This window comes from Sinocyclocheilus anshuiensis, unplaced genomic scaffold (assembly GCF_001515605.1).
Source record: "Sinocyclocheilus anshuiensis isolate Anshui unplaced genomic scaffold, SAMN03320099.WGS_v1.1 scaffold1885, whole genome shotgun sequence".
NCBI classification, from domain to species: Eukaryota; Metazoa; Chordata; class Actinopteri; order Cypriniformes; family Cyprinidae; genus Sinocyclocheilus; species Sinocyclocheilus anshuiensis.
Window position 1 is genome coordinate 148132 of NW_015542322.1, and position 17060 is coordinate 165191.

General features: G+C 37.5%; 2 protein-coding genes and 1 pseudogene across 2 annotated transcripts in view; 1 reads left to right on the plus strand and 2 right to left on the minus strand.

Moving 5' to 3' along the window:
- Positions 1–647: 647 nt before the first annotated feature.
- On the minus strand, positions 648–3863 carry arl3b (ADP ribosylation factor like GTPase 3b). Its single transcript, XM_016489324.1, has 6 exons — positions 3782–3863; positions 3200–3343; positions 2621–2737; positions 2483–2533; positions 1597–1782; positions 648–1514 (listed from the first exon to the last, which is right to left on the minus strand). The coding sequence occupies exons 1-6, from the start codon at positions 3782–3784 to the stop codon at positions 1467–1469; spliced, it is 549 nt and encodes a 182-aa protein (XP_016344810.1). The 5' UTR covers positions 3785–3863; the 3' UTR covers positions 648–1466.
- A 1391-nt stretch (positions 3864–5254) lies between these two features.
- Positions 5255–11567, plus strand: LOC107690910 (sideroflexin-2-like; annotated as a pseudogene).
- Positions 11568–11970: 403 nt separating this feature from the next.
- The window catches only part of LOC107690949 (metalloproteinase inhibitor 2-like), a 33206-nt gene continuing 28116 nt past the window's right edge, over positions 11971–17060 (minus strand). The window contains exons 4-7 of the mRNA XM_016489390.1: positions 16195–16295; positions 15991–16102; positions 14936–15060; positions 11971–14303 (exon numbers count right to left, since the gene is read on the minus strand). Coding sequence (XP_016344876.1) covers positions 14106–14303; positions 14936–15060; positions 15991–16102; positions 16195–16295 — 536 coding nt within the window. The 3' untranslated portion in view covers positions 11971–14105. The remainder of the gene's footprint in view (positions 14304–14935; positions 15061–15990; positions 16103–16194; positions 16296–17060) is intronic.

Below are 17060 nucleotides of genomic sequence, written 5' to 3' on the forward strand. Positions count from 1 at the left end.
TCAAATCATACACAGAGATGAAATAGTGCGGTAAGATCACATTTATTTGAACGAATTATAGCATGTATAATAGTAAAACCTAAAACCAAAATGCGTTCTTGTCTTAGAACTACTTTGATGAACTTTTTTGATCCACTTAAAATGTTGACTATTATATATATATATATATATATATACACACACACACACACATACATGTATATATATATATATATATGTGTGTGTGTGTGCGCGCGTGCGTGTTCACCCTTAGAAGAGCAACGAAGTAATAGAATATCAGTAACTAGCAAACAAAATAATGCCAAACATGGACAATAGTGCCACCTATATAACGCTTATGCATTCTGAAGGATTAATCTAAGTTTTTATTAAAAATGTGTCTACTGTAAAAATAATGGCATACAAAATATTCCATGTGGTTTCAGAATGGCATTGGATAATGAGCAATATCATGTGAGTGTAGGTGTATGTGAAGTGTGTCTTGGCTAGTCGCTGTGCCTCTGTCAACACCATATGCTGTGTGTCTGACAGATATCCTACCGTATCAGCATTGGTGCAATGACTCCATTTCACATCAAACAAAGAAACATAAATGTATGGTTACTTTCTCTAAAAGAATTCTCAACCAATAAATCATCACACTTGCACATGTTTTCAGTATTTTACTCAGGATATTTCAGTAATTTCACACACATCACGACATTCAGAGACGCTACAGAAATAATCTTGATGTGATGACGACAGACATCCTCTTGTACTTGTCAACGTATGGATTACAGCTGTACAGGCCACTTACACTATAGAGCTCTAAGAAATCCTTAAATGCTGGATTTGTAAAATTTGACAGTATATATATATATGCAGAAAATAATTTGATATTTGGAACATTATTTACATTTAATGATCAAAAACGTCCTATTGATGGTCCCCTTTTATTTTGTATACTATATACTGATGTTTGTTGTATGTTGCATTTGGGTACCGTAATTCTTATCTCTGTTACTCTCAGGAAAACTTAGAAAAATACGACCTTAGATGGAGTAACAAGAGTGTTATATCAGTGAATAATGCCAGTAAGGAAGGACAACGGCTGAACTGAATGATGAAGGCTGTCACTTTTTAAATGTCTCAGTAACAAAATCCTCTGAATACCTGTAACATCCAATATAAAAACACAAGTCATTCATCTCAAGAAATGAAGGCAGAATGAATTAAGATTTTAAGTGTACTAAAAAAACAAGTCAAATCTGAAATCACATGGATGTACATTCTTAATTTTGAGTTTAAAAGATTAAGGAAAGGATACTATTAATTTGAGCTCATTGTATGGATACTGGTCCAAAGTAGGCCCAAAAGGAGAGGCAAAGGTGAATTTAAATAGTTTTGAAGGGATGCCTTCATTTCTTATACCTACTGACAGTTTTTTCAAAGTCATGGTTATATTGCCTCCTGCTTGGAAAACAGCTCTATTTCCTCTTAGCGTTCACACTCTTGCAGACCCAGTTCATACCATCCTGAAACAACATTTGAGTCAGAAAGTCCAAATACTGTTTTGAAGTCAAATTTGACAAACAACAAAATGTAGTCCAAACCAACCTGGACTCCTTCTCCTGTGAGGGCAGAACAGGACTGGATCTGCCACACTCGGTCTCTGATAGTGTGCAAATTCAAACCCTCAGCTATCTCGGACGCGGGGGCTGCCGTGAGCAGGTCCTGCTTATTTGCAAACACTAGAACCGGGACACCACTGAGCTTTTCTTCGTCAAGTAACTCAGCTAGCTCCTGCATGCAGATCAATTCACTTATTTAAACACTGAAAGCATAAATTGCTTGGAATAGTGAAGAAAGAATAGCGACCTGTCCGGTTTCCTCAAATCTTTTGCGGTCTGCACTATCAATAACGTAAATCTGAAATCAAAAAGAGTGTCCAATTAACAACATGTTTGGAATCAAAGTGGATTATGGGATGACTTTTAATCGGACAAATGATCTTACCAGTACATCTGTGTTCTCAAAGTAGTTCCTCCAGTAAGGTCTAATCTTTCGCTGACCACCGATATCCCACACGTTTAATTTGAATCCTTGCGACTGGACGCTCTTGATATTGAAACCCTACAGAGAAAGAAAAAGAGTTATTAAACTTGCTTTGGTAATAAAATGCAGCTGATCCAGTAAATGACTCTGCACATGCATTAACTCTAATTGGCTTTATGTAACCACAGGGTGACCATATGCCTCTTTTTCCCCAGACATGTCCTGGCCAAGACATCTAAATCGCCTAAAATGTCAGGGATTTGGTGTTGTTTTCCTATTGAGATGCTCTCTAGTCCTCATAGTCCTGCTTATTTGCAAACACTAGAACCGGGACACCACTGAGCTTTTCTTCGTCAAGTAACTCAGCTAGCTCCTGCATGCAGATCAATTCACTTATTTAAACACTGAAAGCATAAATTGCTTGGAATAGTGAAGAAAGAATAGCGACCTGTCCGGTTTCCTCAAATCTTTTGCGGTCTGCACTATCAATAACGTAAATCTGAAATCAAAAAGAGTGTCCAATTAACAACATGTTTGGAATCAAAGTGGATTATGGGATGACTTTTAATCGGACAAATGATCTTACCAGTACATCTGTGTTCTCAAAGTAGTTCCTCCAGTAAGGTCTAATCTTTCGCTGACCACCGATATCCCACACGTTTAATTTGAATCCTTGCGACTGGACGCTCTTGATATTGAAACCCTACAGAGAAAGAAAAAGAGTTATTAAACTTGCTTTGGTAATAAAATGCAGCTGATCCAGTAAATGACTCTGCACATGCATTAACTCTAATTGGCTTTATGTAACCACAGGGTGACCATATGCCTCTTTTTCCCCAGACATGTCCTGGCCAAGACATCTAAATCGCCTACAATGTCTGGGATTTGGTGTTGTTTTCCTATTGAGGATTTGGTGTTGTTTTCCTATTGAGATGCTCTCTAGTCCTCATACATTATATAAATGCTATTTTCATTAGTTTGACCGCAAGCCACGATTGGACGATTATGTACAATGCCTGCACACGATTGGTCAATTCACTTTTCAGTCAGGTATGAAAACAACGCGAAAAAAAGCCAAACCCAGGACATTTTAGAATTTAGAAATCCCAGCCAGGACATGTCCGGGAAAAAGAGTACTTATGGTCACCCTAAGTAAGTATATCACCTGTGTTGGAGTAATATGAGTGATGTCTTCAGATGCCAGCTGTTTCAGTAAGGTGGTCTTGCCACCATTGTCCAACCCCAGAAGCAATATCCGCACCTCCTGGTCGGGGGTACTTTTGAGTTTCCGTAAAATTGATAACAAACCCTGAAAACCAAGTAAAAAGATTATACAATGCTCTGAGTTTATGCAATGCACGCAGCATGACCTCATAAGAACGAGCATCAACAAACAAACAGGTTTCAAGAGTAGCGATGAATGTTCAAGGGACGTGCAATTAAAGAAAATAGATCTTTATATAGTTTCCCCTATAAAACAGGCATAAAAAGAGACTTAAGATCCTCGATTCTCGAACAGTCGTGACACCTAAACAGTCCTGCAAGCTAACGTTAATCTCATCCACGGCCGAGAACCGCTGCTCATCTTTAATACCACTTGATTAACGTTACAACAAATCCACAATTCTCCTCAGACATCATAGCTAACAGGACTCAGTTTTACAATGTGACGGAGACGAGAATGTTGAATCTCAAACAAAAAGCGTATACAGGTAAGAATATGTTTATTGTAAGCGCTTTAACTCACCATCTTGTGATTCTGCCTCCTGAGCTCCTGAGACGCCGCTGAGGGTTACTAAGGGGAAGAGGGGATGACGTAGTACGCAAAAAATACGTGTGACGTAGTACACAGAAAACATTTAGCTCTGCTAATGATAGCTTTAATGTTATAATGAATTATACTAAGCCTACCGATTTCAGTGATGTTTATATTATCACCTGCTGAGGTGATTTTATCCTCAACAGGTTAACAGTTTATGTTTCTGTGCACACAGATCAAATAGGATATGTGGAACTGGAAGAGCATTTCATAATAAATATTCTTTAATTTTGTGTATAATGTGTAATATATTATACATTAAATGTAGATGTATCAGAACAAATCGGTTGATTAGTAAAATAATAAAAGCCACATGTTACAAATACTTCAGAAAATCACGAATGTAACCCAAATATTAGGGGTCTTAATACATGTCTGTATAAAAATATCAAATAAATTATTTGTTTCATAGAAAATAAATATATTCAATCAATAGTGTTCCATTTTTAAAAGGATACCATTTCTGTTGAACCTCATCATAACGCCGCTCTGAACGATCCGTTCACGAATTGTACTGAATCGTTCCGAGCAGTTCGCGAGTCAGCACCACTGAACTGAACCACTGAATTTGCATACTAGTAACAAGCATTCTACTGTTACCATTCCTGCCACATTCATTTAAATATATGGCAGAAAAGGTAAGCGTAGTAAGCTCGTCCGAATTCAGCTAACGACTCGAACCGAGAGTCGTCCCTTTCCGACAACATTTGGAGTGAACAGTGCTTTTAAATGCCTTTTTGTTTTTTTATGAGCTGAATCGGCTGCAACACACTGAACTGGGACTTGTCAACTATGTTTAATTGAAAACACTTTTTACAGCATGCGGTCATGTATGCCGGATGCCACAACAATAGCTGAATCAGTTGTTTTCGAATCGACTCTTTGAACTGTTCGAGAGAACCGATTTGCGGAAATGCGGAAATATGGGCTTCGTTCAGCCCCGACAAAAACGGTGCAAAACGTGTTTCTAACGGAAACGGTGGTGCATTGAACACCCTGTTCTGATGACGCAAGAGTTGCAACTATGGCAGCTGAGAAGGCCATTCTTTGTGTTCTTTTTGAAGAATTTTCGGAGCCTGATGAAATCGGTATAAATACGTTTTTAATACTGCAAAATACGCTCGATGTTACAGTCACTAACTTTGCCGTCCAGAATAAAGAGAACATCCCAATCGAGTGAAGGGATTTGTGGAAACTGTGGTTCCTAATTATTGTGATCCAACATTTGCCTCCCATTTCAGGATGAAAAGACAAACATTTCAGGTGAAGGATAATCCACTTCTTACCTCCGAGACTGTGTTATGATCTATATGACATTATTATTTTTATTGTGAGGTACACACCGGTTTGAGCTTGAACTTGCCCCTGGTTTCCAATCAGTGTAAGAGGAGGGAGATTCTTCTCTTCAGGGATTGGAAGGTAGAATGCCACGTGCTCGTCTACAGTTGCAAGCCCACATCATCAAAGTGCTTAACCCACTTCATTTTTTTTACTACCACTACTACTGTAGCGCCACGAGATATAAACAGGAGTGTCACGTCACTTTATAAAGGTATTTTCATGCGACACATTTGATATTTGTGGTTTTGTCAGATTTGTTTTGACAGCGCACATCCGGGTGCTTGTGTACAGTGAACATGAACTGATGCAAGCTGCTGGGCAACTTACAGTCTTTCTGATACAGTCCTCAATTAGCTGCTACTTTGTATAATGTAATTTCAGGCATTGTTAGTTTTATGAAAATTCATGCTTAATGTTTAAGAAATCTTGACGTTTTAATAGCGAACGCATACTTTGTTATCCCACTTAAGAAATTACATGTCGAGGTCTGTTTCCTTAAACTTCTTGGTAACATACCTAGTTGCTATAGTTACCTGTACATATTTGTATTAGTTTCATGATATTTTATTTTAATCACAGTATATGTTTTACACGTTTTCTGTTAAACTTCCAGTAAATCAGGTTAAACCGGTAAGGAAACAAATGAACAAAATGGTCTTGACAAGTTGGGACCCATTGAAAGTCATTCTTTGTTTGCTTGTTTTGTGTATTGCCTTTTGTGTACTTGTGCATTCAGTTCCCTGCAGTAAATAGTGACATTACAAATGTCAAATCTTGTCCACCTTCACCTGCTTTGCACCTGCTTTTATATGCATTGCTTTCATTTTTATGAAAAAAATGTTTGTAAAACAATGCATTAAAAAGTAACACATGCAGACTGTAAAGTACACTTGATGTTGCAGTGTACTGATAGTTATAGTATCCTCTACAGTACATTTCTAAGCAATATTGTTTGAGAGAAATTACTTGTTAAGGATTTGTGGAAACTTTGTTGATTTTTAACTTAGAAGACTGAACTAAACTGGTTATAATTAGCTCAGACTCTCAGGAGTCCATTTCTCACTTTCACTAGTCAAGATTATTGGTCAAGGCCCTGGTCTGTTTTTTTTCCTGATATCCAAACATCTGTTTACACAGCTGGCCTCACTGTAAGAGCCTTGGTTTTGACTTTCTTATCATAGCATTTGGAAATACGCTGCTTTGTTAGATGAGAAACCAGTTAATAGTAAAATTACACTAATGAAGAGAGCAAATAAGCTCACATTTTCGTTTTAAGCACCTATTGGAATGACACCTTAAATAACAAAAATTCACCATTTGTGAATCAGAAATTGCATTTAGTTTGTGCCAAACATTCAGACTACTTTAGTCTCATCAGAATATGATTTTCATCCGAAATGTCACATTTGTTTTGTTCTGTGTCTTAGCATAATCTATTCTCTGTAGACTGGAACTGGATATTATCAATGCATTGAATATTTCTTGTTTTCTGTTGTTTTTCATTTAGGCTCTTTGGAAGGAGGGAGAGAACCATGGAAGCTCTGAAGGGCTTTGATATCAACGCTCCACACTGGGATCAATCCACGTTCATGGGCCGTCTCAAACACTTTTTCAACATCACTGACTGTCGCACTGTTCTGCTGCCTGACTCCAGACTAGATGAAGCCAAAGCTTTAGTGGAGAGCTGCAGGTTAGAAATGGATTGATTTGATGAGGTGATCTATCTCTCATCTTCCTGTTTCTTACTTTCTGTCACTTCCTCTCCCCCCCAGAGCTGGCTCTGTTCCTCCTGGCACTACAGAGGAGCAGCTACACTATGCCAAGAAGCTGTATGACTCTGCATTTCATCCTGACACAGGTGACAGCATGAACCTGATAGGGAGAATGTCATTTCAGGTGCCTGGGGGTATGGCCATCACGGGGTTCATGCTTCAGTTTTACAGGTCAGTGCTGGAAATACAATTTTATTATTTCTAATATTTTTATATATTTTTTTATAATTATTTATAATGTATTTATAATATATAATTTTTTATAGCAATATGTACTATATATTTTAACAATTAACAAGTTTTTTTTTTTTGTATGGTCGTGTAGGACAGTTCCTGCTGTGGTGTTATCGCAATGCTGCCTCCCCCATCACACCTAAGTAAGTTCCTGTGACTTCTTTCTTTGAACTTTACTCACTTGCAAGATATTGTAGGTTTTCAGAGAGTATACCTCCTAAAATGTGACTGTCCCGTGATACCTAGCGATTTATTAACAGATGTCTGGGAAGGAGCATGAAATAACAGATAAGCTTCAGTAACAGATATGGGGTTTTTGTTGTATTGTGTGTATCTTCTTTGCTCAGGCAGATTGGAGTAGCTTATGTGACTGCAACAAGCACAGCGCTGGTCACTGCGGTCGGGCTGAACCTCTACACAAAGGTATCACTCAGCCTCATATAAATAATTAAGGGAATACTCTATGTCTACAGACAGGATCTTGGATATGCAGCTGATTACAATAGAACATTTACAAACTGAATATTGAAATATAAATTAGTGTGTAAATAAACCGATATGTATAGTACTTACAGTGGTATTTCAGGATACATTTTAAAATGGTTTACTGTTTTGAAACTACAGCCACAAATATTATTATATAGAAATTATATATTATAATATACATAAAATTACAAATTATATATAATTATATAGAATATCTAATAATAAATTATAATAACTAATAATAAAAACATACAAAACTAATTATATATAATAGACATTAAATAATTCTATAAATATATTTACTTAAAAATTAATTATATATTTACTTGGATGCATATATAATTATTACAGTAGATCTGTATGAAAATTAAAGTTAAAATAAGTCAGTCTTCTCTTTCTTTTTCCGTCCTCGGTTCAGTTTGCCAGTCATATCTGCAGTGGTTATACATCATCCATGTGTTATTTAGCATCTTTAACCTTTGTCTCCTCAGAAAGCTCCTCCACTGGTGGCACGCTGGGTGCCGTTCGCTGCTGTGGCCGCGGCTAACTGTGTGAACATTCCAATGATGAGACAACAGTGAGACCTCTTATGTTTCCTACCAGCTTTTATTTTGGCAGGTCTTACTCAATAGGTTCACATGTCTAGATATTAGTATATTCAGGTTTATTCTTTCTTATACAGGGAGATTTTGAACGGCATTGCTGTGACGGATGAAGATGGAAAAATACTGGGCCACTCAAGGGTGAGGAGCATTTATCTCACCTGATGAAACTAGTTACAGCTCTGCTCTGAAGTTTACATTCTCCTTGCAAAATCTGTAAAATGTGTATCAGTTTAGAAAATGATATCATAAAACATTTTATTCTTTATTTAGTACTGCCCTGAAGAAACTGCTTATATTCCACATGACAAATTAATAACAGAAATTAAACACCTACGTACCGTTAATTTTTACGTTCATTTGATTGTATCTAAGATATCTAGTATTGATATAACAATTTATTGTAATTTACATTTCACATATACCCGAGTATGTAAACTTATGAGCAAAACCATTAGTTTAAATACAGTAGATCTGAATGCGTTTAGTGCTTAAAATAATCAGTTTAAAGATAAGATGCCTTTTTACACTATAAACATTCTCTGTTCTCAAGATATACTGTCTGTGTTTGTCATAGAAAGCAGCTGTCAAGGGCATCACACAGGTGGTCATCTCTCGAGTTACCATGGCAGCGCCAGGCATGAGTAAGTGCAAAGAGTTTGGCCGGAGTTATCGGATCTCAGTGCTAAAATAAAGCAGCCCTCACTTCACCCACCAGTCAATGCTGAATCCTGATCCGCTTTCTTTGTTCTTTCCAGTCATACTCCCCATTATTATGCAGAGGCTTGAAAAATACAGATTCATGCAGGTGAGCATGATGTTTATTTGGCATCCAAGGAGCATGCAATGGAAAGGAAAAGTGATAAAATAGCCAGTTTATGATCTACAGGTGTTTCTGTTATAAATTCACTCTCTCTCAGACCTCAAAGCTGACATCTGTTGAGTCATTCTCATATAACAGTCTGTTATCATCAATGCATACAGGTTTCAAATGCTTTGAACTATTTGAATGAATTTTAGCTAATGGTTTAACATGCTTTGTGTAGCATAATAATGTTTTCAATTACAATTATTAAAAGTCTTACAAAGATAATCTTACTTTTTATTGTTCATTATATTATATTGGGATTCCTGTGTCTGTAAAGGCTATAAACCCCTTGCTGTATGTGTATGATTTTATATTAAACATATTTGCATTTGTTTGTTTCTTCCAATCTGTTGCAGAAAATCACATTTCTTCATGGGCCACTGCAAGTCATGATGGTTGGCGTATTGTAAGTGATCACATTTCTTATTATGAAAATAGCAAGGATTGATATGCCAAATATATGAGATCTTGTTTCAGTAGAAGAAATGACAACATGCCCTTCTCTGTTTCACAGTCTGATCTTCATGGTGCCTGCAGCATGCTCACTGTTTCCTCAGAGATGGTAAAGATTGCATATATTGTATATGCCATTCAATATCTTTTTTTTTTTTAAGGGATAGTATCTCTTCAAAGGAATAGTTCACTCAAAAATGAAAATTAGCAGAAAATGTACTCACCCTCAGGCCATTCAAGATGTAGATAAGTTGGTTTCTTCATTGAAATTTAGCATTACATCACTTATTCACCAATGGATCCTCTGCAGTGAATGGGTGCCGTCAGAATGAGAGTTCAAACAGCTGATAAAAACATCACAATAATCCACACAACTCCATTTAATCAGTTAACATCTTGGGAAGTGAAATCCACACGTTTGTAAAACCCAAATCCATCATTAAGAGATTTTTAACTTCAAACTGTCACTTCACAAGATATGAATTAATAGACTGGAGTCTGTTGTGGATTATTTTGATTTTTTTATCAGCTGTTTTAACTCTCATTCTGACGGCAACCATTCACTGCAGAGGATCCACTGGTGAACAATTGATGCAGAGCAAAAATTCTCCAAATTTGTTTTAATGAAGAAACATACACATCTACAGTTTTAAAGGGTTAGTTCACCCAAAAATGAAAATTAGCCTGTGTTTTACTCACCCTCGAGAACTGCTTCCGCGAATGACAGATAGCGGAAGTGATAGGAAAGTGTTTATTACGTCTGAAATATGGATATTTTTCTTACAAAAACGCATGGATTTGCTACAGGAGGCCTTTATTCACCCCCCCTGAGCCGTGTGAGGCACGTTTTTATTACGGATGAGCGCAGTTTATTTAACGTGTTTTGGACTGTTGAACAGAAACACCTGCCCACTGCAATGATAGAGCTTAGAAGTGCCAGAACAATTTTTTATATAACTCCGATTGGATTCGTCTGAAAGAAGAGAGTCATATACACCTAGGATGGCTTGAGGGTGAGTAAATAACAGGCTAATTTTCAGTTTTAGGTGAACTAATCCTTTAATAACCAGTAGTGAATAGAGCAAATATGGCATATTTTGATAAGGGCATTAATGTTATTCATGCAACTTTTTGCAGCTGCTTCTTCCATTATCTCTCTTTAAAATGCTTCATTCAGATGTTTTCATGATAACTGTGGTCTCTGAGCCATACCCAACTAATCAATCATTTGCACTTTGATTTGCAGTTCTATGGCTGTATCCAAACTGGAACCTGAACTCAGGGAGTCCATCATTTCTCAGTACGGGGAACATGTCAGTTATGTCTACTTCAACAAGGGACTGTGAGTGCTGGCGAATCACAGACTGGATGCACGAGTCATCGGCCAATTAGAAGCTCTTTTTGACAATTTTTTGCTAAAGAAGTTGCTAAAAAGAAGCTTTTAGATTTGAGTTTTTTTTTTCATAACCCAGAAAGAAGGTTTTTATGCACTAAAGCATAATTTATGAATAGTTTTTTACATTTGGCCCTCACTGCTGCAAAGAATCATTTTGATTTGTGAATCAAAATTCTCTGTAAAAATACATTTAACAGAGAATTTATAGACATTGGATAAACCTGGTCCAGTTGCCCTGTCATCCGTTCCTGTTGTATATGATCTACCCTGAATAATCGGGAACAGACTGAAAAGTCTGAGAACTGTTTCCCTCTGATGCCAAACACCGTCATTTACCACATACATCAGGAAGAGTTTATTTGAAAGGTTTGATGCTTTAATAGCCTCTAAAGCCATCAGTGAAATCATTTTATCAGATTTTATGTCAGACATTTAGGAATATAGTCAGATCATAAGTGTTTACATTTAAAATACCAGTTACAAGCATAAACTTCAGGAAAGTACAGTCTAATAAACCTCAGTTTGAAAGAGTATTTCAGTTACCGAGTGTGCCTTAAAAAAACATTCATGGCGCTCGTTGGGTCCATAGCCTGCCCTCACTGTGAACTGAGTTATGTACTTGTTTTCATCATTACAAGATGATGAAATAAACAGACAGCTGTTGAAATAAACCCCTGGTCTGTGATAATAACTCATGGGAGTTGAACCAAAGTGGACCTTGTGTTTATTTTATCTACAACTGTGCACTCGATATTCATTCCTGCCACATGAGGGCAGTATCTGATCATGAAAGTTTTGCAAAGGTAAATATGCAGCACTACTGTCAAATATTCACACTGATGGGATCAAATGTACTACAAAGCCTCCAGAGACCACTTTTTATGGGCAATCGGAAATAAATGAATGACTACGTTAATGTGTGTGTGTGTGTGTATATATACAGTATATATATATATATTAATGGGACGAGCCGATGTAGTTTAATGTTTTATTTGGTAATACTGTATATTTATCCGTCAAGTGAACGTCCACATGGGAATTACACAAAGCATCAAAGACATGCATAGTCTGGTTCTTCTACCACAACTTTTATCATGTGGTTCAGACACTAGGTCTCACATTCTTGCTCTTTTCAGCAAATCATAAAAGAGAAAGACAAAGACTGGTAAAAAAATAACACAATGATCATATAAATCAAAGGTAATAACACATTAAAAAAGTAGAAACGTGGAAACAAAATCATTTAACTTACGCCATTAAAGTTCAATAACAATTAATACAAAGCAGTTATAGATCGATGCATATTAAACATTAACCTTGTAGATTTATATAGACTATTTGTAAGAGTTCAAGCTCGTTTATGACAACGCTTCTGGTATGAAGAAAGATGTGAGGATATTGAAACAAAAATTTTAATTTAAATTACACTTAAGCAAAAAAAAAAAAAGAGAAAAAAAAGCTTCGTACATTTATGCTGGAACACTGAGAGCCAAAATAGAAAGGCATGAATCGAACGATTACCCATAAGAATGCTCGCTTTGTCGACACAAATGATTTTGGTGTTAATTTTATACAATGATTGTGATGCATTATATCGTTCAAATCGATCGACACTGTTTTGCTTTTGTCAGTTCAACCTCAGTCTGTCTTCTCCCTCTTTCTCTCAATCACTATGACCACATCGGGCCACATGGTTCACCCTGACGAAGCGCCTAGCAACTAGTATTCTAATGCCTCACCCTCAGTCAATCACATGACTTGGCAACGCCCAATCAGGGGACAGCTGCAACAACCCAACTCTGTGCCTTCCTCTCAAGCTGCCAGTAAACTCCTGAGTTTATTGACATCACAGGAGGAAGGAACCTCGCTCATTGTTTCCTCTTTCCCAGTGCATGCTATAGGCCTGTGTCTTTGCATGCCAATCCAATCAGCCTTGTTTTACTCTAGGGCAAAACGAAGGGTCTTCCCATTACCATGGCAACTAAAGTCTTACATACCTCTTTGGGTACATAATCTAATAAGAACAATACAGAAGATAAAACAGCTCACTAGGACTTTAGATAACTGATGCTGTAATTCTTAAAAATAAAGCATTTGCAAATCAATAACAAAAGCACTGAAAATGAGAATTACAAAAAAGAGGAGACGGTCCTCTTGGTTTTGTCTTTAAAAAGTGCAACAAGTTCAAATAGTATCATCACTGAACTATTAACGGAGGAAAAAATGCATAAATTGGTTCAAAAAGGTAAACAGACATATTGACAAAACAAATTAGGGATGTTCGATTCGTAAATGTGCATAAAAAAATCGAATTAGAGGACTTTATAACTAATTATGAACTGTCGTCAGAATAATAGATACCTGCATTGTTATTCCTTCATTTTTCGTATATGCGAAGGATACGCCATGAAGCAATGATGCAAAATAGTGGAAATGAAATGAAGAACAGCTTCATATACAACAGTTCAACATTCTGAAATTTGGTCAGCAGCACAATTTTGTTTCTGTCACAAATTCATGCCTAGCGACATTGACTTTGGTCTTTAATTTTCCTTTTTTTCCCCCAAAATCCCAACTGTCTTAAGTTCTTTCCAGGTCCCCGCACATCTTTGAACTATCTGGGAAGTCCTGCCTCACCATTTATCTGAGTGGACCAATTGGCATGGCTTTGGGAAATTACACTACCTTCAAAAGTAATACTTTCAATACCACTCCGTGTGGGTTTAGGCCAGAATACTAGAAACTGAAAAAGCTAAATGAGCTGAGAGACTGCAGTTTTGGGAGATTGTAGAGATCATTCAGTCTTTATGCAGAGAGAAATCTAAGTGCTGTTTTGGGGGGCAGAAAGTGCTCTCGTTTTAAAGATCGTCCCTCACACGATGGGGAGTGTTTTCTGGGTGCCAGCCTTAGGTGTGGTCATTACTTTCGCTCCATTCTGTCTCTTGTTGCGATATCTAATGAAGACTGTACACTAATCTAGCCTTGAGACGTTTCAATTTTAATTTAGTAGAGTTTTGTCTTTATGTCGATATTAACTTACACCTTATCTATGATATCTGTAAGAATCTCAGATTGGGTGATGGAGAGGGCGAGAGATACTTTAAGGGTCTTCCACATCCAGAAATTCTTTCTTGGGTGGCGCGACTCCACGGTACCAGGCGCAGGAGCCGTCTCCTCTCTTGATGCAGGCGTAGTGGTCCGACTGGCGCCCGTGAATTATCTTCTCCGTCACCCAATCTGTCCACAGACACTCCTCTGGGGCGCTGATCTCGCATGGGAAGGTCGCACAGCGTGTGATCTGGGTGCAGCAAAAACAATGTTTGTTAACATGGTGTGATAATGATACCTGTATTTTTTATTATTAAATATTAGCTAGGTAGATGCTTACTGACTCAAATCAAAACAGTCCATCCCAAAGTCTCTATAAGTGTGTTTTTGAATACTTCTATTGAACACAATTTAGTAGTATAAATAGTGCAAGTAGTTTGTTAACAATTAAAAATTCCAGCAAAATGTTCTACAAGTACCAAACCAAAAGATGTACCTTTTCAAATGCAAAAACAATGTGTGTTGAATTCCACACGTTATGCACTTTATGAAGAGTTTAAGGTTTATAGGCCTGATGGATGGATGGATGGAAAGAAAGAAAGAAAGACACCTGATTGGATAGATATAGATAGATAGATAGATAGATAGATAGATAGATGAATGCATTGATAGAACTATGGATAGATAGATAGATAGCTAGATAGATAGATAGATAGACCATTCTTCTGCGTGGATGGATAAATGGATGCATGATAGATAGATAGATAGATAGATAGATAGATAGACCATTCTTCAAATTCTGAATTGTGCACAACCCAGGTTGACAGCATGTTCCACAGTAATGATTATTATGTGTCCACAGGAGAAATATACAATACTCGCCTTGCAGTCACACCCCATCTGGTAGCGCTGACTGAGGCTCTTCTTCTGGGTGGCACTCATGGATTCCCAGGGCATGATGAGATCACACAGAATCACGTGCATCTTGCCGTTGGCCTCCGCCTTGCCTGGAAACACAATGTGCAGACAAAACAATCTGAACCGTCTGTGAACATCTGATAGTCACGGGCATAGCATGGTCCAACAGACAAAATAACAGCACATGAGAACACGATAACAAGTCGCCACGTTTATAAACCGAACCCTTCTGTTAGTCATCTATTGTTCTGTATTATGACTGAACCACATAAAGGAGGTCACTGCAGAGTCAAAGCACAGATTTGGGGAAAAACACTACATGCAAAAGCTTGTGAACCCTGATGGTGGAGAACAGGAGTAGCTAACCACAATTCGGGACTTCACAAAATGGGAGGGAACATGCAAATACAATGACATAAACAACCTCAAGATGGTTTCTATTTTTGCCCAGAGCGAAGGTTTCTGAAGGTCTGCTCTGCTTACAATCTGAAACCTGGGTAGTTTCTACTCAGTGTGGAGAAGGGAATGTGTGCCTTGAAAACACAACCTCAGCAGTTACTCTGCACTACAGGATCAGCTCTCTCATTATTTTACCTCCCCTCCTCCTCTAAAACTTCGGCTTTAAAGGCAATTGCTACCCTCCACAGACCTCTGCCTTGTCAACTCTGTAATTTGGGCTCTGCTGGAATGATCTGAGATGGGGAAACCAGAAGTTGTCTGTGTTCATCTTTTGACGTTCTTTTATATTCTGTGTTTTTTCCCTTCAGAGTTGCCTGCTCAGCAAGTTCATTAGAGAGAAGAGAAGAGTATTGAAACCCAGCAGTAAATTCAGCACATTGTACATCAATAAGTCACGGTTTGTAAACTTCTGTCCTGTCTGAAAACGGATCGCCTTGAGTGAAGCATGTGCCAACTGGCAAGTGCTTTGCTGTGAAGGCAGTAACCAATAGCATTGTGTGGTTAGACTGTACATTTATTTGACCAAAAACAACAGCTGTAGTGAAATGACAATCTTTTACCTGAGATGAGGTACTCCTTCTTGCCGTTAGTGTCCAAATTCGTCACTCCGCATACTGCAGACGAGGGTGCGGTGAAGACCACGTCGATGTGGCGATCCGGGCCTTTGAACATCTGTTAGAGGACAACAAAATATCTTTTATTCACTGCAAGACATTTTCATTGTAGGTTAGATTTGAATAACAGCTGTCATATTCATCCCTCACCTTGATCTGCTTAATCTCATATTGGATCCGCTTGATAGGGTTCCCATAAATATCATTCCCAGAATCCACTTCTTTTTTTCCAACCACCTTGGCCCTGATTACTGCAGAGAAAAGATTAAGGAAAATTTTAATTTCATGAACTAACTGCCAAAAAAACTATCTACTAATACACTATTTGATTAAAAAAAAAAAAAGTATACTTTTCATATGGTATTAGTATTCATTTAGTATTAGTTTTAGTATTAATTAAACTTGCTGTATTTCATATATCTTTCTATTATGGTAAGTTTGAAAATTCAAATTTAAATCAAATAAACAGGTAAGAAAAGGTAAGAAAACTTTGTGAGACGTAAATAAATTTGAAATAATATATATTATTCCAATGTAAAAAAAGTAGTTTTCATGGTGCCTTAAATGTCAAGTTTAATCAACTTGAATGAAGATTTCTTAAAGGGGTCATATGATGCGAATTCAATTTTTCCTTTCTCTTTTGAGTGTTACAAGCTCTTGGTGCATAAAGAAGATCTGTAAAGTTGCAAAGACTAAAGTCTCAAATCCAAAGAGATATTCTTTATAAAAGTTACGAGTCAACCACGCCTACTTAAAAAATGGCTCATTCTAACACGCCCCCACATGTCTACGTCACGATGTGCATAACGCCGCCCAAATGTTCACGCAAAGAAAGAAGGCGTAACTTTTATTTTCACTGTAGTATTGTTATTGCCGCCGCCGCCATGTCGTGAAGTGTGTTTCGTTGTGAAATCGAATCCGCCGGCCACGCCGTTCTCAAACCCGCCCGCCGCCGCTCACTCAAGCCCGCCCGTAAAAAGACGGTATAAGTCATTATAATCCATAATTATGTCCCC

Coding starts and splice junctions, on each gene's coding strand:
- arl3b (XM_016489324.1), bottom strand. Junction 1,783..2,482: donor GATTTGAGGAAACCGGACAG/GTCGCTATTCTT, acceptor ATCTGCATGCAG/GAGCTAGCTGAGTTACTTGA. Junction 1,515..1,596: donor TCACAGGAGAAGGAGTCCAG/GTTGGTTTGGAC, acceptor ATGTTGTTTCAG/GATGGTATGAACTGGGTCTG.